Source organism: Suricata suricatta, chromosome 2, assembly GCF_006229205.1.
Source record: "Suricata suricatta isolate VVHF042 chromosome 2, meerkat_22Aug2017_6uvM2_HiC, whole genome shotgun sequence".
In the NCBI taxonomy this organism is placed as follows: Eukaryota; Metazoa; Chordata; class Mammalia; order Carnivora; family Herpestidae; genus Suricata; species Suricata suricatta.
In genome coordinates, this window is record NC_043701.1 from 185722543 (window position 1) to 185746726 (window position 24184).

General features: G+C 65.6%; 1 protein-coding gene across 1 annotated transcript in view; it reads left to right on the forward strand.

The window, feature by feature from the left end:
* Positions 1-21640, forward strand: part of PWWP2B (PWWP domain containing 2B) — a 24855-nt gene extending 3215 nt beyond the window's left edge. The window contains exons 5-10 of the mRNA XM_029920693.1: positions 1359-1460; positions 1625-1685; positions 2247-2332; positions 4464-4527; positions 8302-9912; positions 21075-21640. Coding sequence (XP_029776553.1) covers positions 1359-1460; positions 1625-1685; positions 2247-2332; positions 4464-4527; positions 8302-9895 — 1907 coding nt within the window. The 3' untranslated portion in view covers positions 9896-9912; positions 21075-21640. The remainder of the gene's footprint in view (positions 1-1358; positions 1461-1624; positions 1686-2246; positions 2333-4463; positions 4528-8301; positions 9913-21074) is intronic.
* Positions 21641-24184: the final 2544 nt, after the last annotated feature.

Below are 24184 nucleotides of genomic sequence, written 5' to 3' on the forward strand. Positions count from 1 at the left end.
GTGGCTTCGGGGCGCGAGCGCGCGGACGCCCCTCGGGGGCCAGAGCGCCTCTCAAAGTCGTCGCGACTTGCGGGGCGGGAGCGGCGGTGGGCGCCCAGGGGGAGTCCCCGCGCCGCCGCCGCGTGCCGCCGGCTCCCGAACTCCGCACGTCTGCCATAATTAACGCACTTTTCTTTGTTCAGACGCACTGTTGAATTTGGCTGTTTTCAGAATTGTTGGTTGAGGGGTGGCGGGGGAGTGGGTTCGGATGTGCGCCTGCTGTGCCCTGCCGGTCGCTCACAAGTGGGGGTGCCCTGTCTGTTGCCCTGAGCCCCCCAGATTCCTAGGAGCGACTCGGGGGCTGAGGCTTGGATTGATGGCAAGCAGTTGTGCCCAGCGGTGGGATTTAACCCGCGGAGCGCTGCCTCCCACAGAGGAGCCCCTCGCAGTGGGGGAGAGAGGAGGTACAAGTGGAGATAGCGGGGGCGGGGGCCGCCGGAGCCCCGCTTTCCGGGCTGGAAGGGGGTCCCCGGGCAGGCCTGGGGGCACATCATCTTGAGACGCACAGGTGCGCCTGCTGGAGGGACTCAGCAGCAGGAAGAGTCTCCTGGATACAGTGTCACATGGTAGTGAGCTGTCGCGCAGATAAATGATTAGGCATTAATCAGGCACTAATGTCTTGGTGCTCCTGCTGGGCCTTATCTCCAAGCTGAGAGCAGTAAATGGCTCCCCTTGCGGAGGCCCAACTTTTTCCCTTCGTGAAGCCCAGATTCGGTTGCGCCGGTGTGGACGTGGCAGGAAGACCATCACTGTTCAACAGTTACCCCGCTGGCATTATCTCTTCATTAGATGTGCCAGAAGCCATTTATGCACCAGTCATGTGATTTAACATATGGCCTCCCTGCGACTGTCGCCCTGCTCCGCCCTGGCTACCACAGAGAGTGCTTGGCGGGACCAAGTGGGGGTGGGGGGCGCGGGCTGCAGCAGGGCCACCTGGAAGCCACCAAGCCTGTACCCCCCAGGTGGCCAAGGTCCCCTGCCCCTGATGGCCAGCACCTCCTCTCTCAGGCAGGACTGCCAGCCCGGAGCCGTTCCTGCTCCCGGGGCTCTGCAGGCTGGACCCAGGCTTTGTCTGCACAGCCCCGCCTGGCCTTTCCTCTCTGGAGAGGGGGACTTGCAGCAGAGGCATCCCCCCTCGGTTTCCTGGGCTCCCCAGCAGAGCACCAGGGAGGCCGTGGGCCCCCTCCGACCTGTGGGTGGGAATGTCTGCCGAGGCGGCAGCCTCACTCCCCTCTCTCTGCCCCCACCTGGGCTCCCCTCCTGGAGGCTGTGGCTAACCGGGTGTAGAGACCAACACCCCTCACCCGCTGCCCCCCCAGCCCCGTGGAAGGAAGCAGGCCACGCTGGCATCCTCAGCCGTATTCCCGTGGGTGTCAGCCCCGCCACGGCCACGTTTGGCTCTGACCAGAGCCAGGGCCACGGTGGGTGCCGTTCTCCTCGGCAGTGGCTCCTTCTGATTGGAATTGGCCCCTCGTCCTTGGGGGGAGTCCCAAGATCCCCCCGTGCCTCTAGCCCTCCAAGGCGTGGTCCTGCGGCTGCCCCTACCCACCCTCTCCCGCTCTCTTGCCACCTCTGGTTCACCCAGCCTTCGGCTCCCTGCCCACCGTGTGGAGAGCTCAGTGCTCCCGTTACGGCCTGCTCGTCAGGTGGGGCCTCCTGGAAGCTTCCCGCCCGCCGGGGTGCTGTGGGCAGCGGGTGTCTGGTCTTGGGCTGCGGTGTCCTCAGCACGGATCCTCCTACCCCAGGGCCGGTTCCTCCTCCTGGGTGCCTGCTGCCCCTCCCCCATGTGTGACGGTGGCAGGGCCGCTCAGCAGAGGCCCTGTCCTGGGGGTGGGCACTGGCCGGCCGGGAGGAGCGCCTGGGAGCCCCGGTTGCACATGGCCGCCCACCTCCGGGGGCCCGTGGGTCCCAGAGCAGCGGGGTCACACGGGGTCTGTCGGGGCAGTGAGGCCGCAGCTGCCAGTGTGCCCATGGTGCACAGCTGGGCACAGGCACGTGCCATTAACTGCCATCCGCAGCCGCCTCCAGAGCCTGGGGGACCGGGAGCCCGAGGCCCCTGCAAGGGTGGACCTTCCTAGGGGAAGGGTCCTCGTGAGGGTCTGTTTCCCCGTCCCGGAGCAGGGCCCAGTGAGCAGTGTCACTCTCCAGGCATTTGGGAGGTGGCACCCCCTCCCAGGGCCCCCTGGGAGTTGGGTTCTCGTGCCCAGATATTCACAGGAGGACGAGCTCACAGAGACCCCGAGGTCTCAGCAGCTGCCTCCCACCCGCGCCTGGAACCCGCTGCCAGGCTGCTGTGTGCTCTGAAGGAAGGTCCTCCGCTGCTGAGTGCCTGCCCTCCTGGCCTTCACCCGCGTTCGCTGACGGCCCCCTGTGTACCTGGGCTGAGTCCCCCCGCTCCCGGCGAGGCTGTGCTCCCTTCTGGGGTAGCAAGGATGCACATGGCCCAGGCCTGCCCTGACTCTTCAGGCTGGGGTGCAGGGGGGTGTGGGCATTGTCTTGTGGGTGACTTGGGGTCCCCCTGGGGTTGAGGTCCCCCAGCTGGGGTGGCCCTGGTTGAGGCTGGCCCCAGTGGGGAAGAAATGGTCTCTAGGATAATAAGGAGTCCTGACGGCCAGCTGCCCCGTCAGGCCTGATGGCCAAGCGAGGTCCCCAGCCTTCATCTCTGAGTTGGTGTTTTTCCAACTTCCCCAGTTGTGAGTCATCCAGGGTGCACTGCCGTGCAAGCCTCCTGGGCCTTTGTGACCCCTCTCCTGACTCCAGCCAGTCAGGAACCCCGGCAGGAGGGCACCCCCGTTCCATCCCAGGCCTACCCCCTTGTCCAGGAGGGAGGCCTGGCCACTGGTGGCCGGTCCTGTGATGGTTCACTGGACGAACAAGGCTGGACACCAGGTCCAGGCCCTGCTGGGCACATCCTGCTTGTCTTCAGGGGCCAGGGGTGCCCAGCGTGTCACAGGGTGGCAGGGTCTGGGGATGGCAGGCAGCTGCCACCTAAGGGACTTGGCCAGGGTGGAGGTGATGCAGGGGGTGGGCTGGGGGAGCCCTCAGATGGCTTCAACAGGGTGCGGTCAGCTGAGCTTTACTGGGATGATGCTGGTGGTCCCTTAAAGCTTTGAACCTGGGACTCTGGGGGCCGGGTGTGACAGCCTGGCCCCGTGGCCTGTCCCCAAGACCCGGAGTCTACCCATGGGGGAGGATAACCTCCCATGTGTGGCCCTAGACAAGGGGTCACTCTGGTGTCCAGGCTGGGACTTCCCTGTTTTCCCCAAGGCCCTGAGCAGAAGTGGGCCCCGAGGCCTCCACACCCTGGAGGCCTGGCAAGGCTGCCCTGCCTTCCCAGCCAGCCTGCTCCTGCCTCTCCCCGTGTGCCTGGCTGCAGAGGAGAGAGCCTGCCGTATGCGTTCTGAACCAACGTGCAGAGGGGGAGCCCGGCCAGGGAGGGCCTCGCCACTGGGGCTCAGGCCTGTCCGGGGGCTGCGGGCTCCTGGGATGGCCCCCAGGGGTGTTTCTGCTCCAGAAGCCACGTTTTCTCACCTCTGCGCAGGACACTGGGGGAGCCTCTCCCAAGCTCGAGGACAAGGAGGGAGGGTCCGGGGCACGCGTGGACCTGGCCGGGGTCGGAGGCCGCCGTCAGGTTCCGCAGATGCTTGGGTCCCCGGTGGGTAGAGCCGAGAGGCCGCAGGGGAGGCCGGGAGCTCTGGCAGGCGGCCGGCCGGCTCCTCCTGGCCGGGCGCCAGCCCGGGCCGGCTGCTCCGGGGCTTTGCTGAGCTGGTTGCATGGGTGAGACCTTGGGGAGGGTGGGTGAGCTGAGGCCCGGCCGCTGGTGTCTTGCCAAGGACTGCAGGCCAGGCTGCTCCTCTCTGGGCCCCGGTGTCCGTGCCAGATGGCCATGGCTTCTTCTCAGCAGAGTGGGGATTTGGGGGAAGAACTGCTTTGCTTTTGAGTCTGAGCCCCGTCAGAATCTCCTGGGCTTCTCACCTCAGGGTCCCCCGTTTCCTGCATGGCGACCTTGGCCAGCCAGGCACTCTGGGGCCCCTCCTCACACACACCTACCCCATCGTTGGGTAGGCGGCCCGTGGGTCCGGCAAGGACCCTCAGCACAGAGGGCGGGACAGCGGGCGCCTGGGCCTGCGGGGCTGTCTCTCTGGCTCGTCCGCCCCAGCTCTCTCGCCTGCCAAGGCCCTGCGGCATCACCTGTGGGGCACTGCCAGGCTGGCCGGGGCCTCCGTCCCTGGGCACGTGCCAATGTCAGCACAGCCTGGCCTCGCTGAGGGGGTGGGCCCTTTAGGCAGACCACAGCCTGTGGTGTTGCTATGCCTCGTGCCCTCCAGTCCTGTTGAGGTCACCCCACCGGAGGCGGGGTGGGGAGATGCCTCCCCCAGAGAGCAGCTTGCGTCTGTGCCTGGAGGCAGCAGAGCTGACCTGAGCCCAGACCCCTGCTGTCACCAAACCTTCTCTGTGCCCTGGCCCCCCTCAGCACCCTGGCCATCGGTAAATAGGGAAGGGAGGTGCTGTGTGCTCACTGGGCTGGCCTGCCGCCTGGGGGGTGAACCCTTCTCTGGCTGCTGTTTACCCACCAGGCAGCTGGGGGTGTGGCCTGGGCAGGGCACGGGCCACCGGGAGGAAGCGGCAGCCTTCGAAGTCACAGGGCCGCGGGCTGGGGCTGCTGGCCGTCCCTAAGGCTCAGCTGACATCTGGGGACCCCGCCATTCCCTCCGCACCCCCCCCCACCCGGAGGCTGCGGCCCCCATGCGGGGCAGGTGCAGGCGCCGGCGCGGCCTGGGCCCTGCGGCCTCTGTGAAGCTGTGTTCGACCCACCCGGGCAGGGAGGGGGCACTGTCCACAGCCGTGCCGTTGGGCACGTGCACAGGTCTCTGGGACTGTCGTAAACATGCAGGGACTTCTGAGAGGTGTGTCATAAACGGGGTGGGGGGAGGGGCTTCCCTGGAGCACCGCCTCAGGGCCATGGGGGTGGAGTGACACCCTGCCCCCTCCCCGCAGAGGAGACCGCAGACGCCCCAGGGCCAGCCTGCCCTCAGCTCACAGAGGCAGCTTCTGGAGGGAAGACAGTTCTGGGTGACAGAAAGGACCTGCCCAGGGGGCTGGCTTCTGGGGTGTCCTGGGCCCCGGCTGGCAGGAGGGGTTCTGCACCCCCACAGGCAGGCTGGTAGGGGGCACAGGTGTGGGATGGGTGGGGAGTTGAGGGGTGGCAGCAGAGGAGCTTGGGAGCAGCAGTGGGGATGCAGTTGAGGGGGGCACAAGAGCACGCCCTGGTCACACTGAGGGCCTATAAAGGGGGGCGGAAAGTGGGCTTTGGGGAGCCTTGGGAGCACCCTGCAGGCCCCAGGGCTGGATGCCCTCTGCTGTGTGGCCCTCCTGGCCTGTGGGGTCCCTGGGCCTGTAGACCTCCATAGGGTTTCCTCTCAGGTTCTGGGACCTTCACTGTGGCCTTTGTTTCGTGCCCACGCAGCGAGGGGCCAGTCTCGAGTGACATCCTGGAGGTCCCACTGGGGCTGAGGCTGTCCCTTGGGGGGCTCCTTGGGGGCTTTGTGCACTGCGACTCTTCCCGATGTCACCCTCTGGCGGGGCCCACGGCTGGGGGGGTGGGGTGAGGCCCTCCTGGCTTCCCCTTTCTCCTTGCCAACACCCCCTTCATTTGAGGCCTCTGCATGGGGGGCCACGGTTCCACGCTGGGGATCCTGACACCCCTAACAGCAAGGGGCAGTGAGCACACTGGCCCAGAAGCTCAGGGTGAATGTGCGTGTGCGGGTATGTGTGTGTGCATGCATGCGTGTGTGCGTGCACATGTATATGAGTGAGTGAATGCATGTGTGTATGCATGCACATGTGAGCACGTGTACGTGTGTGAGTGCACATATGCGTGCACATGTGAGTGCATTGTTTGCACACGTGTGCATACATGTGTGTGCCTTGGTGTGAGCACATGTGTTTAGTGCTCAGAGTTTTTGCTGCTTTGAATGCCCATGAGGTGCTTATTGAAGGGAAAGAACCAGGTGCTGATTGCAGTGTGGGGTCCGGTCCCCACTCTGGGAACGCAAGGGCAGGCTTGGTGACACGGCCTGTGGGTCACAACCGTGGTGTGGGTGGGGGCAGCTTTGGGCCGGGCCTTGTCTCCCACACCTGGAACCCCTCAGACTTTTCTGAGAGAGCTGCATGGTCGCTATTTTGGGCCTGGCATCTGTCCTCTGTCCCGGCTTCTCGGCAGTGCTGGGGGGCGGGGCGGGGGGGACCAGAAGGCAGCCAAGGGTAGTCCGAACTTGAGCACCTGTGGCTGCCGCCAGTAAACCCTGACTTCCAAAAACCGGTGGTGGCTCTTGGGGCCATGGGGGCCGTGTGCCCGGTGCCAGGCTGTGGAGCCCTTTTTCCAGGTGAGGGCATGACCTGGGGTGCCTGTTCCCCAAGAGTCCCAGCCCGTCCGCGTGTGGAAATCCTCTAGTGCAGGCGGCCAGCACCAGGGAGTGGACTCCCTACCGCTCTTGGTCAGCGGGACGCGGGGCCTGTGGCCCCAGGGGCTGCAGCACGTGCAGCCCAGGGGGTGGCCTGGCCGTCCTGGGCCATGGGAGACGTGAGGAGCCACATGCCCAGCAGAGGATGGAGGGGGTGGGGCTCACCATGGCCGCTACCGCCCCAGAGCAGAATCCCATTTCCGAGGGAGCCGGTGCCCCACTGCGGCCCGTGGCTGGGTGCTCCCTGCCAGGCTGGCCCTCTGCTCCCCCTCGGCCCCCTTGCTCACACTTACAGGTTATGGGTCAGCTGTCTGGCCACACAGAGGACAGGAGCAGTCTTCCTGGGGCACGTGGCCATGGCCTGAGGACTCTGGTCATAAGGAGAAGAATGTGAACCCCACCCCCACCCACTGCCCCTCCCACAAAGACCAGGTGGGGGCGGGGGGACACTTAGACAGAAACTTGATAGGAAAGGAAGGCCGTAGTTTCCAGGCTTTTACCATGATCTTGACTTGAACAAAACGGGGGCAGTGTCCACACGGCAGGTGTGACCCGTGTTCGTTAACTCGTCCACCTGGTGGTCGCGAGGACCCGCGCTCCTGTGCCGCGGGCCGGATTCTTCCCAAGAACAGTACGTGGAGAAACCATTTGAAAATAGAAAAGGCAGAGCGCTCGGTCCTCGCTTGCACTCCGGTCAGGTTCATGGCTGACGGAAGTGCCGTGCTCCCCCTGACTTGGCACGGGTCTGTCTCCGTGCGCAGAAAGTGACAGCTTTTAGCAAAAGCAGCCTCCGCCTTGTTTCCCACTGTTTGGAGCAGGGAGTGTTTTCCTGCTTCACGGGGGTCGCAGTGAGTTAAACGGGGCCTCCCAACCTTCAGCGCATGGGGTCAGGGGGACAGCGCGCTGACCACCGACTTCAACAACGAAACACCCCCAGGTGCCCAGACGTCTGAGTGGAGGCCGCCTGTGGGGAGGGCAGGCCCGGCTGGACAGGCTCCGCTGCGGAGCCCTGGGGGTGCCGCAGTGCCCTTGGCCTTGGCCGTGCGTCCTCGTGGGAGGTGGGCCTCCCACCGTCTCGTGTCCCCTCCCCATGGGTCTCGGAGCCTCGTCGACACAGCCTGGCCCCCTCTCCGTCCTGGAGCGAGAGGTCCTGCGGGAAGGGCCTGGGGTGCGGGCAGGAGGGTGGTCCTCCCCGGCTGTGGTGGGTAGGGGTGGGGTGGGTGTCACTCTCACCCAAAGGCTGTGGGGACAGTTGGGACCAAGTCAGCATTTAGGAGGGAGCCGCCTCACTTCCAGGCCCAGGGTTCTGGTTTAGTGGCTGACTCCCGTCCTCTCTGGCCTGTGGAGGGCGTTGCTGGTCCCCCCCGCCCCCAACGCCGCACAGCCAGCACCTCGGACCCAGGTCCTATGGCTGTCCTGGGCCCTGTGACTAGGGGTCTTCCAGGAAGCTTGCTTGGGGTCTTCCCTCAGGGGGGAGGGAGAAGGTGGACAGGGCCCGTGAACGGGGTCCGCTGGCCGGAGCAGCCACCCCCCCCAGGCCCTCGTGCCTGCCCCAGGGCCTTGGGAGGTCTCCAGCTGGGAGCCTGTGTTCTCCTTGTTACCTCGAACCAAGATATGGACATCGGGGCCCTGCAGACCCTAGAGGTGGCCACCATGCTGGTCAGGAGGCTGCGTAGAGCATGTGCCTCGCCCCGAAAGTCCCCTGTGGCGCACACCTGGGCGTGTTTGCCTCCCCCGGGGACCCAGTGCAGCGGCATCCTTCCCGTCCTGACTCTCCCCTTCTGTCTCCCCCTGCCAGGTCCGGCCTGTTCGGCCTGCCCCTGTCTGCCCCGCTGCCCCAGCCCGAGGACCCCCCAGTCAACGGCTGCCACGGCCAGACCCCCACAGAGCAGGACGCAGAGGCGATGCAGCTGGGAACAGTCCCCCCACCGCTTCCCAGCGGGGACCAGCCCCCCGAGACTGCAGATCCCAGGCCACCCCCACCGGTTGTACCCCCCTTCCCACCGTATTTTGAAGGTGCCCCCTACCCTCCCCCGCTCTGGCTAAGAAGCACCTACCAGCAGTGGGTGCCGCAGCCGCCGCCCCGGACCATCAAGAGGACACGTCGGCGTCTGTCCCGCAACCGTGACATGGGCCGGCTGGCCCTGAGCCCCATCCGCCTGCGGCCTCGCCAGGTGCTCTGTGAGAAGTGCAAGAGCACGCTAGGCCCCCCCGAAGCCAGCCCTGCCCCCCAGGGAGCCCCGAGGCCGCGCAGAAGGGTGGGCAGCGGGCCTGGCCTCGACAAGGAGCCCCGCAAGCTGGAGGACCCGGCCGGTGGCGCCAGCGGCGACGACTCCACGGCCCCTGCGAGGAGGAGCAAGAAGGGGAAGCGAGAGGACAGGGCCCGGGTGCCGCGGAGCCCCGCCATCAAGATCTCCTACAGCACGCCGCAGGGCACCGGCGAGGTCGTGGAGATCCCCTCCCGCGTGCACGGGTCCCTCGAGCCCTTCTGCCCCGCCCAAGCCCCGCACGGTGGCAGCCAGGACCCCAGCGGGCCTGCCGCCTCCATCCCCAAGCTGAAGCTGACACGCCCCGGGCCCCCGGGCACCAGCCTGCCACCCCCCAAGATCCGCCTGAAGCCCCACCGCCCAGGGGCCGGGGAGCGGGAGCCCATCTACAGGGCCGAGCTGGTGGAGGCGCTCAATGGCCACGGGCGAGGCCCCCCGGCCAGCTCACCCTCGCTCCCGGGCCACTGCTCCCCCCGCCGTGGGCCGGTGGACTCGTCTTCCGGAAGCTCTGGCGAGGATGACGACTTCAAGCAGTGTCCCCAGGGTGAACACGAGCGAGACGGCCTGGCCTTCCTCGCCACCTGCCCCAGGAGGGGGACGCACTGCGCCCGCGAGTCCAGGTGGAGTGGCGACAGCCTGGACGAGTCCAAATCCTCCAGCTCAGAAGTGCCATCACCGGACACGTGTGGCCTGGCCGGCGACGGAGCGTCTGTGAGGTCCGCGTCCGGGGACGCGAGGCCGACGGTCCCGCCCCTGACAGTCAGGCTGCACACGCAGAGCGTCTCCAAGTGCGTTACGGAGGACGGCAGGACCGTGGCCGTGGGGGACATCGTGTGGGGTAAGATTCATGGTTTTCCCTGGTGGCCGGCGCGTGTCCTTGACATCAGTCTTAGCCAGAAGGAGGACGGGGAGCCTTCCTGGCAAGAAGCCAAAGTCTCGTGGTTTGGTTCTCCGACTACGTCGTTCTTGTCTACTGCCAAACTCTCCCCCTTCTCTGAGTTTTTCAAACTGAGATTTAACCGTAAGAAGAAGGGCATGTATCGGAAAGCTATAACAGAGGCCGCGAGCGCGGCGCAGCACGTGGCCCCGGAGATCAGGGAGCTCTTAACCGAGTTTGAGACGTAAGCCAGGCTCCCGACCAGGTGAGTGCACCAGGGCAGCCCCGGCTCTGCTGGGAGGCCTCCGCCCTCCGGCTGGCAGCTCGCAGGGCGGCCGCTGGGCAGACGGTCCTGCTCCACGGCGCCAGCGTCGGGGGCTCGGCGGCCGCCGTGCGGAGAACAGGGCTGGTTGGTGTTTTGCAGCCATTTCCAAAGTGCCTCAAAGGATCCCCCTCCCCCTTTATCAGCCTCTGGAGAAGAAGCAGGTTTGGGGGAGCTGGCTTCCTCTGCTCACTCTGAAGGGTCACCCCCTCCTCTCGCCCCTGTCCCCAGTGCATCCTGCCCTCCTGTGGCACTTGTGTGGCCTTAGTCAGCAGGTGCATGGCTCCCAGGTCTGTGTCCGTCAGGCCCTCTGGGGTCTGTCCCTGGGCCAGTGTCTCCCCTCCAGGCCTTAGAAGGAGCCCCCATGGGGCTGGGGGGTGTCCCTGCCTGGGCTTGGGGTGGCACCAGGCAGCATGTCTGTGGGCACTGAGCAGGGTATCAGGCTGGGTGCGTTCCCATTGGACGGTGCCGCTGGCTCTGGGGCCTGGGTAGTGGGGTGTGTCCAGCGGTCACTCGCCCTGCTGGTGACCCCGCGGTGCCCACTCCCCTCTCCGTCTGCCCCCACGGGAGGAGGCAGGTCCTGTCAGGCTGCCTGCGTTGGACCAGAGTGTGTGTGGTGGGGGCCCCTGTGGAGGTCGGACCGGGGCCCTCTTCCTGGCCCCTCAGCCCATGCCCACAGAAGCGGGGGGGTGGGGGGCAGGGCTGTCAGAGGAGTGCCCTCTGCCTCCGTTTCTGTGACCTCTGGCTGACCTTGTCGGTCTGGTCCACCTGCCCGTCCACCTGTCTGCTGCCGGGTTCCCAGCTGGGGCCTTGAGGCCTCAGCAGGGCGATGTGTGGTTGGGGAGGGGCTTGTGGGGCTCCGGCCCCCTCCCTGCTGCGCCACGTGTGCTGGGGGGCCCTCGGGTCAGGGAAGCAGGGGTGAGGGATGCACCTGGGCAGGGTTCCCGCCAGGACTCTTGAAGCCTATCCCCATCCTTCCCTCTACCTGCCTCCTGCCTGGAGCCGGGTCAGGGCCCTGAGGACTCCCAGGGGTCCACAGCTTCCCCTCGGGGACATACAACTGTCCTTCCCTGACAGGCACAGCCCCGTGAGCTCCAGGTCTTCGTGTCCGGGCGTGGGGTTGTGGGGAGGGGTCTGGAGAAGGTCAGATTCCCCCGCGCCCCCAGGGCATCTTCCCGCTCTGCGTGTGCCCTGTGGGGTCCTGCCTCTGTGTGCCCTCCGCTGCCCCCTTACCCCGGCCTGTCTGCTCACCAGGCCCCTCCTGCCTGTGGCCGGTCTGGGGCCAGTGTGGAGGCTGGGCACCTCCCCTACGCGTGTGGGCCCGTGGGGTCTGCAAGGGCGTGTGAGCAGTCAGGCCTCAAGAGTGACCTTCCGATCCCTGATGGGCACTTACGGGGGACAGAGCCCACCCTGGGGTGGGGGAGGAACAGTTCGGCCTGGCGGGCAGGGGCTGGCTGGGAGAAGGCGGCCTGGGGGCTCAGGGCTGGCTCTGTTTACCAGGAAGCAGAGGGAAGAATCCTGCCCGACAGGTTTGCCGGCTGTAGGGCCTGTGCCCACAACCCGCTGCTCCCCACTCCTGCCCCTCCCTCTCCTCTCTGCCTTTCTTTCCCTCTCTGTTTCTGCCCATCTCTGAGCATCTCCTTGTCTCTGTCCTCTGGCTCCGGAACTGTGCCCACGCCATCCCCAGCACTGCATGGGGCTCTGGGAGCGTGGGACACTGGGTCTTTTCAGCCCCAAAGCACGGAACTGCTTTGCCTGATTGGCTCTTTAGTTTAGTTTTAGGAGGACAGGAGATCATGCCCCAAGGAGGGTGCCCGCTGGCGCTGGTGAACGGGGTCGCCTGCTCCTCAAGGGGAAGCTGGGCACTGCCATCTCCGGGCAAGTCCAGTGTGGCAGGGGCCGGTGCAGGATTGCCCCCGGAACTTGGGGAAGATGCTGGGGGGGGCGTGGCTGCACCGAGAGTGTTGGTCGCTCGCACCTGGGCACACCTGGGAGGGGGTCGGTGGGCCTGCAGTGGTTGGGGGGGGTACTTCAGCCCCGAGGACCCTTACCACGAGCCCCTCAGCCCTGGAGAGAACCTGCACTGCTGGCCGGCCCCCGTCAGGGAGGGTCCAGCACATGCCGTGACATCGCTCCTCTCCGGGGCCATCTGGTCCTGAGAGGTTCCCCTGCCCCAGCTTGCAGCGTGGCAGGAGGCTCAGCTGCGAGGGGGGCTGTCCATAGGAACATTCTGGAGAAGCACCGAGTCATCCTGGGCCTTGGTGGCCTGGGCACCGGTGAGAGCCCAGCCTGGGGCCTGGCCAGGCTCCGGTGACAGGGCACAGCGGTCCTCTGCAGAGACAGGCACAGGGCCGCCTAGCCGGTCATGGCTGCTCACTGGCTGCTCTGGCCCCGGCAAGCTAGGTTCTCTCGGCTTCATTTTCCTCTTCTGTCTCGGAGTGACCAGAGCACCTGCCCCTTGGGCTGGGTGGTGAGTGAAGAGTCCCCTGGGGGCCTTTGGAGGCACCACCACACCCTTCCTGGCTCCTCCCAGGTCCCCTCTCCCAGGTTGCCACAGGCTGCATCCTGGGGTGGGGACCGGGTTGTGCTCCTGGCCAATGGGGCCGGCACCCTCCTGCCAACTGCCGTGCCTTAGGGGCTCCACTGGCCAGAGGGCAAGGCCTCTCCAGAGCTGACTGGCCTGCAGGGGGCAGCGGTGCCCGAGAGCGCAGGGCCAGCCCCCCAGCCTGACAGGTGGTGGTAACTGCTCCTGAGCGTGGCACCTGCCCACAGAAGGCTGAGCGGGGTGCTAGGTGGGGGACAGAGAGTGCACAGCGACATGAGGGCCTCACCCTGTGAATCACAGTCCCCAGATCTGTGCATAATCACACACAGGAATGTGCTGGGAAGGAACAAGGGCCCCACAGCAAAGTATCTGGTGAGGAAGCTGACCTGGACCGGGTATCCTGGAAGGCTTCCTGGAAGTGGTGACATATGGCTGAGAGCAGAACGGTGAGATAATCGTGAGCTAATAGGCAAAAGGACAGTGAGTGCCTGTGGCCTGTGGCAGAAGGAAGCCTCCACTGGGCAGCGTGGGGCAGGAGGCAGACGGACTTGGGGCTGCTGAGGCTGGCACTGCCGCCTCGTCCTGCGAGTAGAGGGAGCCACTGGGGCATGTCAGGCAGAGGGGTGAATGGGCCCTTGGCTATGGGGTCAAGAGTGGGGGGCGAGGGCAGGAGGGGAGGCACGGTAGGAGCGGGGGCCAGGATGGGGACACATGGAGGACGAGGGACAGAGCAGGGAACGGAGGTCTGAGGCCAGAAGAGACCAGTGAGGGATGCTGGGTGTCAGCTCCTGGAACTTGGGGACCATGGTGCCTTCCCTGAGGGGACAGTGGCCCCGGTTGGCTGGTGTCTGAGGGCCTGAGTCTTCGCTGGGAGGCGACCTGGGACCCAGCACTCAGAGCAATATTGGACCTGGAGTCACAGATCTAGGAATGATCTAGGCCCCAGGGAATGGCCACTGGAGGGGAGGACACTTCGGAGCAGCGCAGAGCAGGGTGCCTGGGCACGGGGCCCGGCCAGGGCCCGAGATGGGGACAGGCAGGAAGGTGAGATCGTGTGGGTGGGATGGGACCTTGTCCAGCCTGCAGACCCCACCCCGGGAGGGCACCCCAGGGGCCTGGAGTGGTGGGGGCCCGAGGCCAGGGGCCCCGCTGGGCAGAGCGGGGTGGGGGGCGGGCTGTGGGCGGTGTTCCGCTGAGGCGGGGGCCAGGTGCTGTGGGGGGCAGAATGCCATGTGGGGTCAGAGGCAGGGGTCTTTGCGAGGTCACAGAGCAGCCCCCTCGAAGGGCGGGGGGTGGGCAGCCGCGAGCACTGGGGCTCCTGCCTCACGGAGTGGACGGCGTGCGGGGGGCCAGCCTTAGCCTCCAGAGCAGCTTCCCACAGCCGCACGCGGGGCTTGGAAAGAACAGAAATCAGTTGTCCTGGTTCTGGAGGCCGGAGCCCGAACCACAGGCGTCCGCTGGGCCGCGCTCCCTCCGGAGGCCCGGGCTCCTGAGCGCCTCCCCTCCTCAGTGTCTGGCCTCCTCTGCCCCCTCCCGCAAGCCCCCCGGGACAGCCGCACGGGGAAGCCAGCGTGTCCTCATCAGAGCCCTTGATGTGCCCACCCCGCGGCACCGTCCCTGCCGAGGGTGACAGGGTGACGTCCCCTCTTGGGGTGGGGCCTGAAGTCCTGGGGGGGGCCAGCTGCCCACTGCCGCCTCCTGTCTGGTCGGCAGATTGTTTAGGGGCCTGTGTGTCCACCAGCGGGTCCCCAGCCTCGTCCTCGTCAGGGCTGGGCTCAGGGACGGGCCCGCTGGTGCTGAAGCTGGCGGGTTGCGTGGTGCTGTTCCAGAAGCACCCGCCGCCCTCCAGGGAGGCCGTGCTTGTGGGCGGCGGCCCTGCAGGCCGGAGTCTGCGCACAGGTGCCGCGTGCTGGGCCGGCTGGGCCGAGGCGTCCAGACCCCGTGTCCAGGGCCGCGCCCTCCTTCTCTGTGGGGCCTTCGAGAGCAGGGTCCTGGGGCTGCGAGCCTCAAGCCGGCTTTTCGCTTTTCCCAGCTCTAAGGAAAAGGTGCTTCCGCTTCTGGTCTGGAGACGGGTCTTCAGCTGACTCCCTGCACCGCTTTCAGGGACCTCGGTCCCCCGTGAAGGCTGTAATTATTTGTTCCCGAAGGAATCCGAGGCCTGTGATTCTGGCAGTGCTGAGCCTGCTGTGGGAGTCAGTCCTGTCCCACCGCCCGCTGCCAGCACCCTCCTCCCGCTCCCTTCTTCCGGCAGCGCTGAGGGCCAGGGAGGGCTGGGTGCGGGGAGGCGGGCGGGAGCAGGGGCGAGGCCGTGCAGGGACACTCACGGGTGGGGGGGTGTTTGCAGCAGGTCCTGGGGTGTGGGGGCTTCTCCTGACTTCAGGGAGGGGCTGCCCCGGAGTGAGGGCACACATCACCCTGGATGTCATTGCTTCTAATCACCCCCCCCCCGCGCCCTCACCTGCTCCAAATACCCACCCCCAGCTCCACGCAGCTTCTGCACCTGCCCCGGGGTCAGAGGTCCAGGGGCGCACGGGGAAGGGCCCACACGCCACACGCCTGTGCCGTTGGACTCCAGCAGGGCCCCGTTTTCTTCAGACTCGCTGCCTGGTCCGTTCCTCGGCACCCTGCGGTGACATTCTGGGCAGGCGTGACCTTGGACACAGGCCTGCAGGGCAGCTGGCCCAGCTGGCCCCCAGCACCCCGCAGAGTGCCCAGCGGTCTCGCACAGCCTCGGGGGTCGTGCTTGACTCCGGCCGTGCATGCTGGAGGCTCGGCTCAGCGGTGCCCACGCCGCGGCCACGCTCCGGGCACAGCCTGGGTTGCGGCTCATTTCCCACCCAGACCCGGGGCGGCCGTTCCCCAGGGTCCGGGGCCCTCTTGGGAAGGGCAGCTGGCAACCCTTCCCCTTGTCTCCAGGCGGACCTGGGAATTTCTTTAAAAGAGAAATCATGACTTTGAAACTGAATTTTTCTAATTTTTTTAATGTTTATTTATTTTTGAGAGAGAGTGTGAGGGGGGACGGGAAGAGAGAGCTCCGGGCTGTCAGCACAGAGCCTGATGCAGGGCTTGAACCCATGAACCGAGAGATCATGACCCTAGCCGAAGTCGGGCCCTCAGCCGGCGGAGCCCCCAGGCGCCCCAACACTGATTTTTCTAATCCAGAATTTTTACTTCCTGGACGTTTGTGTTTGCGGCCCTGTTCTCTTATACTGAACATCTTGCTTTTTAATGAAGTTCACGTAGAGTTGACCTTTGAACAACACGGGTTTGACCTGCGTAGGTCTCCTGTCCACGGATGTCTTCCGACGGACACAGCAGTGCTGTGCACGTTGTAAGTGTAAAATGTTCTCCTCCTTCGGTTTTCTTCATACATTTCTTTTCCTCTGGCTGCTTTTGTTGTAAGAACACAGCACGTGACACACAGGACGCACAAGATGCGTCTTGACTCTGTTGGTGGTGACGCTCCAGTGAACAACAGGCCGTCAGTAGGGACGTTCTGGGGGGAGTCAGAGTTTTACATGGAGTTTTTATTGTGCCGGGGTCAGTGCCCCTAATCCCTATCAGGGGTCGATGGTCTTAATTTGTATGGAAAAGTTAACGTGCGCATATAATACGTCACATGTTAGCTATGCGTGTACCATGGATGTGGCCTGTAACATGTCAGCCGTGTGACGCCTGGGGACACAGCAGGAAGACGTGCTGCTCCCGGGCGGTGAGTGAGGCTTCTCCAAGGTCTCCTTCAGCGTCTCCTTGTCCGTGGGGTGGGGGCTCCGCCTCAAAGTCCTCGTCCTGAGTCCTCGGGCAGCTGCTTCCTCTGGTTGTTACGACCTCAGAGTCCAGTCAGGGCTGTTCATTTCATTCTTCTTTCTTTTTATAGATGTTTCTGTCTTTATATTTCGCTGTGTTTTGCAATTCCCTGCCCGTTTCCGAGGGCCATGTCACAGCGGTGCGACCGGGCCCATCGGGAGACATCTGGCTCTGCCCTGGCGCCCCCGGTGTGGGCTGATCCTCCAGCGTTTGCGACAAAAGCGGGCACAGACATGTAGCCCCCTCTCCCTGCTTGGGCGAAAGCAGCGTCCCCACTCCCTGTGCCTCCCTGTCCTTGCGGCCACACCAAGTAGGTATTGGTGGCCATGTTCAGAGACCATGTCCCCATCCTGGCCGAGCCCCTGGGCACACTGGCTGGCCTGCGCCATGCTCCAGCCCTCTGCCCACGCGGCCCAAGCCCTGTGCGGGGGAGGGGAGCCCTCCGGGAAGCCCCAGCTGCGGACCCAGTCACTGGGGGGCCAGCAAATTGGGCCGGCAGAGTGGCCTTGGCTGACCTTGGGGCTCGTGGTGGTGATCTCGGGGCCCCGTGGGGGACACTTCTGTGAGGTCAGCTGGGGCCAGTGAGAGCCAGACAGGGCACTTCCATGGTGGAGATAGAGGCAGGGCCCTGCCCGGAGACGCCAGGGCAGGTGGGGGCGGTGGCGCAGGGCCACTTCCGGAGACGCCAGGGCGGGTGGGGGCGGTGAAGGGCAGGTGGGCGTCTTCCTGCCCGAGAAGCCCGGGGAAGAACAGCTCTGCCCTGTGTGCCGTCACCGCCAGCAGCAGCCTGAACAGCGCCCTGGCCTTCCTCGTTGCTCCCACATTTTCTGGTGGGGTGGGTGGGAGGAACAGAGGGGCAGGGGTCTTTGGGGGGGTCCCCCAGAACCTCCCTGCATGACCAGGAATGGGCTGGTCCCGCTGGGCTTTGGGGGAAAGACGTGAGATGGCAGAGGCTCTGCGTGTGCTGAGGGGGTGGGCCTGGCCGGTGGGTGGAGGAGGGGGCAGGGGACCCCCCTTCTCCAGATGTCTCAGAACACCTGCTTGTCTCGTGGAGCGGCCGGCGGGCCAGGGCCTCTGGGCCAGCCGCATAGGCGTGGCACTAGGACAGACCAGGACCACGCTGTTTCCTTTGTCGGGAACGGGGCGCCTTGAAGACCCCAGGGGGCGCCCGAGACAGAAAGGGGAGGCCGCCTCCTCTCGAGCCTGTTGTGCATTTTTCTAACCAGGGTCAGCGCTGATGGATGTTTCACGACCTCTCCAAAGGTCGTGGCTGCTGGCGGGGAGGGGCCTGGGCAGGTTGAGGTCTCTCCCCAGGCGGCGCGGGTCTGGAGCAAGCGTGCTCGCCTCCGATGTGAGCACCCAGAGGGGCGGCGGCGTGCGGCCTCCGCGATTCCAGGTGGGGCTGGCCCCTCGCTCCCCAGCAGCTCCCACTGTGACTGGCCGTGACCTCCCCAGAGCCCCCCGCCCCTCCTCACGGTGTCCCCGAGGCCACTCGGCTCCTCGATCACGGAGGTGGGGCTGGCCGGACCCCTGCCCGGGGTGGCTGTCCATCCCCCGTGCGGCCCGGGTGGTCACAGCTGCTTCCCGAGCAGGGACAGAGGAAAGAAAACAGTGCCGGGGGACGAGTATGTGCAAGGGCTGTGATCTGGCCAGTGTTTCCCACGTCGTCTTGGGTGGGACCTGCTGTCCTCAGCGGTGCAGGACCTGGGGCCCGACCTCGTCTGCCCAGAGCGGGAACAGCTGTGAGGAGGGTGGCGGGGGGCCTCCAGCTCCATGTCCATGGAGACTGGCTGTCCCTGTCACCCAGCCTCCCTGGGACACCCCCCAGGCAGAGCTCACTGGGGTCAGCACACCGCCTGTGACTCGGTGACTTTGGGTCATCTTCTGGGGACATTTTCTGGGGGACCCTGAGTCAGGGCCTCTCCCTGGCCAGGGAAAGGACTGCCACCCCAAGTCAGAAACCTCTGCCCCTTGAGTGTATGTTGCCCAGGCCTCCTCCCTGGGGAGCAAGGGGACCGTGGAGCCCTCCGGACACAGCCTTCCCTGCAGGGAGTATGGTCAGGGCCGGGGTGGGTGGTCAGGTCTGGGCTCGGGAGAACTGTTGCCAGCAGAGGCCAGCACCTCGGGGCCCCTTGCTCCTGGGCTCAGCCCGACGTCCAGCTGACTGGTGGGGTCCACGACCAGGAGGCCTGGGGCCTCATGGGGTCCCCTTCTCAGGCCTTTTAGAGACAGGGCTCCCCCTTGGAGACACCTCGATTCCAAATGTCTGTTCAGGACGGAGGGAGGCTGCCTGGTCTGGGGTTCTTTGTTCTGGCCGCCTGGGGATTTGGGTTTGCGGCCTCACCTCAAAGCTCAGGTGAGTGACCTTGGATGGCAGTGGAGCCCCGCTGAGCCTCAGCCCCCTATCTCTGAGGCGGCGGTAGTGATGGCCCCCACAGCCCTGACCACCGGGCCGCGGTCATCTCCAGCCTCATGCGCCCCCTGCCGTCCCCTCTCTGCACCCACCACCCCCCGGGGGCCTACTGGCGACCCCCCAAACCCTGTGTCCGGATGAGTGTGGTCTGGTTTGCTGAAGCGCTGGGAGAGCCTCTCTCCTGGTCACCGCGTAGGAGAGGACAGACCGCCCCCTCCCCCCACCCAGCTGGGCCACAGGCGGCGGCTCTCAGCCCTTCTGCCTCAGGGTTCTTCCTCGGCCCCGACGCTGGGTTGGGACCTGGATGGACAGTGCCGGAGCCTCGGCGATCCTGAAGGGAAGGGCCACCAACCGTGGACACCTGTCTGGGACCCGTGGGGCGTCCAGGCCAGCCCCCCGGGGCAGGTGTGGTGTGGACGCGCCGGCCTGGGGGTCTGACCCGGCGCCAGGGGAGCCCGGGGCCGGCGGCTGAGCCAGCTCGAGGGTGTTTGAGTTTCCCTGTGTGGCCCTGCGTCCCGGGAATTTTTATTCCGTGTAAATGGAGAAGGGCTTCGATGCTCCTTCCGCGTCACAGGCGCTCCTGAGCGCGTCTCTTTCCAGTTAAGTTTTGTTTGTGTCGGTGTCACATATATTCAAATTTTAAAAGGCCGATAGCGATAACAAGTGTCTGAACGAATTTATGTCCCAAAGGATGCCCTCTTCCTGCTGGTTCTTGTTGTGAGATTTTACACTCTGGGCGTCGTTCACGGACATTCTTCCTGTGCAAGACGAAGATGGAACAATCTTATACCCCGCCTCCCCTGCCGCACCCCCCATGTGCACGCGCGCGCACAACCGCACGTGCGCACGCATGCACGCTCCCGAGCGCGCACACGGGGTTATTTGTCTAAATCCAGAGGCGGTGCTGGTGTTACAGCCCCAGCTCGTGTGCGGATGCCCACGAGTAAGTTCCACATTTGCTCATCTCTCTTCTCTGCAGAGTTGAATTTGCCTCATTGTTTGGCTGCTTAGCTTTTATGGTCTCCTCACTAATTTGTCCCCAGCTAGGAGAGGCCACACCTCCCGGGGCCTCCAGACCGCGCACGCGCTGTGTGAAGAGGCCTCGCCGAGACCTCGCGCCTCCAGGGTCTCCTATGACCCAGTGCGCCGGTGGGGCTGGCGTGTCCGGCCGTCCCTCTCCTGCGGCTGTGCTGGTCTGTCTCTGTCTCTCTCTCCCTCTGGCTGTCTCTCCTCCTCTCTCTCTTCTCCCCTCTCTCTCCCTCTCTCTCCCCCCTCACACACACTCACGCACACGTGCACACACAGTCACACGCACACACTCCCGCATGCACACACGGCCAGGGTCTCCGGTGGCGGCTGCCCTTCCTCCCAGCACGGCGGTCCCAGGGCGATCGGGACCCTGTGGCGGCAGCTCCGTCTGGGGGGCTGAGCGAGGGCAGGTGCAGCAGCATCTCGGCTTGTTTGGTCCAAGAGCATGGGGCGGGGGCGGGTCCTCCTGATGGGAGAGCTGCCGTCTGCACCCTATAGGCACCCTGTCCGGGAGCCCCTGGCTGGCCGGACTGTCCCGTGCCTGTTGGACGCCCTTCCCTGGACATCCAGGACCTCCCGTGTGGCTCTGCAGACCCGACACGTGCACCCCCCGCCACTAAAGTGCAGAGACCACGCTGCCCGCGGTCCCAGACCCCAGCCGGCCCCCCTCCCGAGGGGGCGGCCGCCATCTCTGTGCGGCGTGTGGCCGGACCCTGGGCTGAAGTGCCGGCCACCCCTGCGGCCAGGCCTGCTCGTGGATGGCTGTCTGGGGACCTGGGAAGGGTTTTCTCCTTCAAGGGTCTGTGCCCTCAGCCCCGGGGGTGCCCCCGAACCAAAAGGGTATCCATACCACACACCCTGACGATGATACACTGGTCCCTCTGAGCTGTGAGCCCCAGGGCCAGGTGCACAACCATTTTAGCGCCCCCAGCCCCCCGGCCGTGGGTGTCCAGAAGGATCCAGTACTTCATGGGGGGCCCCGTAGTCTGGGCTTTCAGGTCATCAAGTCTTCTGCACCTTTTTTGGGAAAGTCTGGGACCCCGGGAGGTGGAAGGGCCACGGTGGGGAGGGGAGGGGGCGGAGCGGGGGTGGGCTCCAGACACAACATGGCACCAGGGAGACAGGGCCCCTGAGGTGGTGAGGGTGGGTGGGAGTTGGGGGTCCCTGGGGGTCCCTGGCAAGACACAGAGCCTGAGGAACAGGCTCAAAAGCCCCGCAGCGGGTGCTCTGAGCTGGTGGTCAGACCCCCGGGGGCCTGTCCCTCAGCACTTGACCCCAAGGTAACCTCTTAACCTCTCTGCTTCCCTCAAGGTCACCGACGATGAGGGTGTGGCTGTTCTCCTGGAGCTTCTGATTCGGGGGTGCCCTGCACGTCCCCTATGCTGTCTGAGGGGCCACTTGCCTTCTGGCCACAGCGTGCAGAAGTGTGCCAGCCCCACGCCGGCCAGCCTGCTTGGGGGGCCCTGGGGGGCAGGTGTGGGGGGGGAGGAGCCTCTGTGTATTTACGCCCCCGACTCAGGCTTTTGCTCCTGTGGTTTGTGAACTTCCAGGAGCCACAAGCGCTTCCTGCTGCGGCCTGGCTGCTGGGGCACCGAGAGGTGAGGCCTGCCCTCGGCCGGAGGCTTCCAGAAACCAGCCTGCACGTGCGGGCGCCCCCTCCCCTCGCCCTCAGCGTGCACTGAGAACCAGGCACCTGCCAGCCTCCCCCACCATCCTCCCAAAGAGGGGCCCAGGGTGTCCTCGGGGTGAGGGCCCAGGGAGGGGGCCACTCTGAGAGCGTGGGCTTCAAAAGGAAAACAGCCTGTTGTTTGTAGAAGCTGCTCCTGTCTCCTTTCTGTCACTTTAAAGACCAAAAAGAAAAAGAAAGAAACAGAAAATGAGTTCTGCTCCTTTTTTGTAAAGGGAGGTCTGTGTTGAAGCCGAGGGTCCCCGCACGGGTCCTGTGTGTCGGGAGCAGACGGCCAGTGGAGGGACGCCAGCGCATGTGAAGGTGGCGGCTTTGAGAAGCAGGGAGCCGGTGCCACGTCTCTTCACCCCCCACCCCCCACCCCCGGCCCAGCCGCGTGGCTCATCCTCCAGGCGCCCCTGAGGCGGCCCAGGTGGGGCAGCATCTCTGCAGACAGGGCAGTCCTGCCAGGGACACCCGCTGCCTCCCGGTTTCCCGGAGGGCTCACCCAGAGCTGAGGGACACCCCAGAGTGGGCAGTGATGGCTTGGGCCTGGTTTTACTGGGGCATTTGGGGACCCCACCGCCCCACCAGGACTGCTGTGGCCAGGCTGGGAGTGTGTGTGTGTGTGTGTGTGTGCATGGGGGGCACACGGGAGCCCCCAGGACAGAAGAGCGGGGACTCCCCTCCCCCCTGGTTCCTGTGGTTCTGGGCGTGACTCTGGGGTGGGGGTGTGCGCGGGGCGGGGGGGGGGGTGGGCGCGGGTGTCAGTTGTCCACATGGCAGAGCCAGAACCTCAGCGGAATAAACCCCCAGGCGGAGCTGCTCTCGCCAGGTCCCTGGGTCCATGGCTGTAGGATACCCCAGTTTGGAGGGCAGGGGTGCTGCAGGGCTGTGGAGGAAAGAGAGCCAGAGGGCAGGGGTGCTGTGGAGGAAAGAGAGTGGAGGGCAGGGGTGCTGTGGAGGAAGGAGAGTGGAGGGCAGGGGTGCTGTGGAGGAAGGAGAGCCGGCACTGTCTTCCCTCGTCCTCCCCTCCCCCTCTGCTCTGGGTCCAGCAGAGCCCAGTGGCTCTGCGCTCACAGCCGCCCTAAGCCATTCCCCCAGGCTGGTGCCAGGGGCTGCTGTGCCCACTTTGAGGGGAGAAGCAGCTTCTAGTGCCACCGGGATTTGGGGGCAGCGCCCAGGCGGAGAGACGGCGTCCTGGAAAAGCTGGCGTGGCTCCTTGGAGAGGCTCCAGTCTCACTGAGCCGGGGACTCGGGCCCTGAGGGCGCTGTGACTGCTAAGCACTGGGCTAGGGCTCCCAGCCCAGTGCCCGCAGGTCACAGCTGCAGGAACAGCCCCCAGGCTTGGGCGTGAGGCCCCCCGAGTGTGGGGGTTGGGTCCAGGCGTCCCATCCTGAGCACCTGCTATGACCTGCCCTGCCCCGGAGTTGTCCCTTGGCCGTCCCGGGTCAGGGCCCTCTTTGCAGCAGGGACCCCTGACCCCAGGACAGCTCTCAAGCCTGTGGCTCCCTGGTTCCTCAGCAGCCCTGTCCCTGATAGCGAGGTGCCACCTAGTCCTGCCCAGGGCACTCTCCTGCCATTGGCTTGGCGTCCCCCCACGTGACCAGCAGCCTGCTGGCTCAGTGCCCCTCAGGCAGGAGGGTCCGGATGAGAGCTGGCCTCAGCTCCCCCCTCCCCACCCTGCTGGGGTGCACCGCCCCTGGGTGGCAGGGACAGACAGCGCTTCTAATTAAAGGGGAAGGTAGCTGTTTTATTTTTAAGTCTTTGTGACTGTTTCTTTAAGCAACAAATTAATCACGTTTTCTTGTCAGTTTGATTTCATGGTCCCCCCAGCAAGCCTGGCTGCCATTCTTCCCAAGAACTGGGAGGCAGGGCTCCACGCCCAGCCCTGGCCCCCAACCTGGGTAGGTGTCTGGTCCCTGGCGACCCCTGGGTGCCCTGGTGAGTCGGTGCTCTGCTCTTTCCCTCCATCCGGCCCACACCGTGACTCTGGATGGACAGGGCCAACACGAGGGCAGCAGGAAGTCGGTGGGCTTCCTGGGGAGGGTGCTGGCTGCTGGTTGGGAAAATGAAGGAGGAAGTTCCTGCCAGCTTGGGAGGGGGCCAGGGCAGAGGTCCCTCGACAGAGGCCCCCCCCCCCCCGACCTCGAGCGTGGCCTGGTCAGGAGGGGCCAGCTCGCTCAGTGTGATGAAGTCCTGGGTGTGAACGGGGTGTGGAGGAGTGTGAGGCTGGGCTGGGGGGACATCGGGGAACCCAGGGGGAGCAGTACCGGGGCCCTTCCTCTCCCAGGGGAGCAGCTCTGGGGCCCGGCCTCTCGTGGGACCCCCTGCAGAAGCTGGTCTGCTCTGAGAACAGGGCCGTCTGGGCATGCCCCCCCTGGACAGAGCCTGTCCCCTTCAAGGAGATGGGGCAGGGTACAGGGTGAGCGTGGCCCCAGGATCCCGCAGGGCCCAGCCTGGTGCATCCTGGCCCTCTCAGCCTCCAGCCCCACAGGCCCTTCCTGCACGGAGCCCAGACTCCGGAGAAGTAGCCAACCCCCCGCCCCCACAGGGTCCTAGCCTCCCACAGGGCTGGTTGAAGGTCATTGGCCCCCTGGCCAGCTGGCATTACTTTTGATGTCCTGGGGAGGACAGGAGGGTGGCAGGTGGTGAGTGTGTGGGTCTGTTTTCTGTCACATGCCACGTCCCAGCCTACGCCCTGCTCCTCCAAGAGATGGGGTCTCAGTGCACCCCTCCAGGCTGCAGCAGGGGC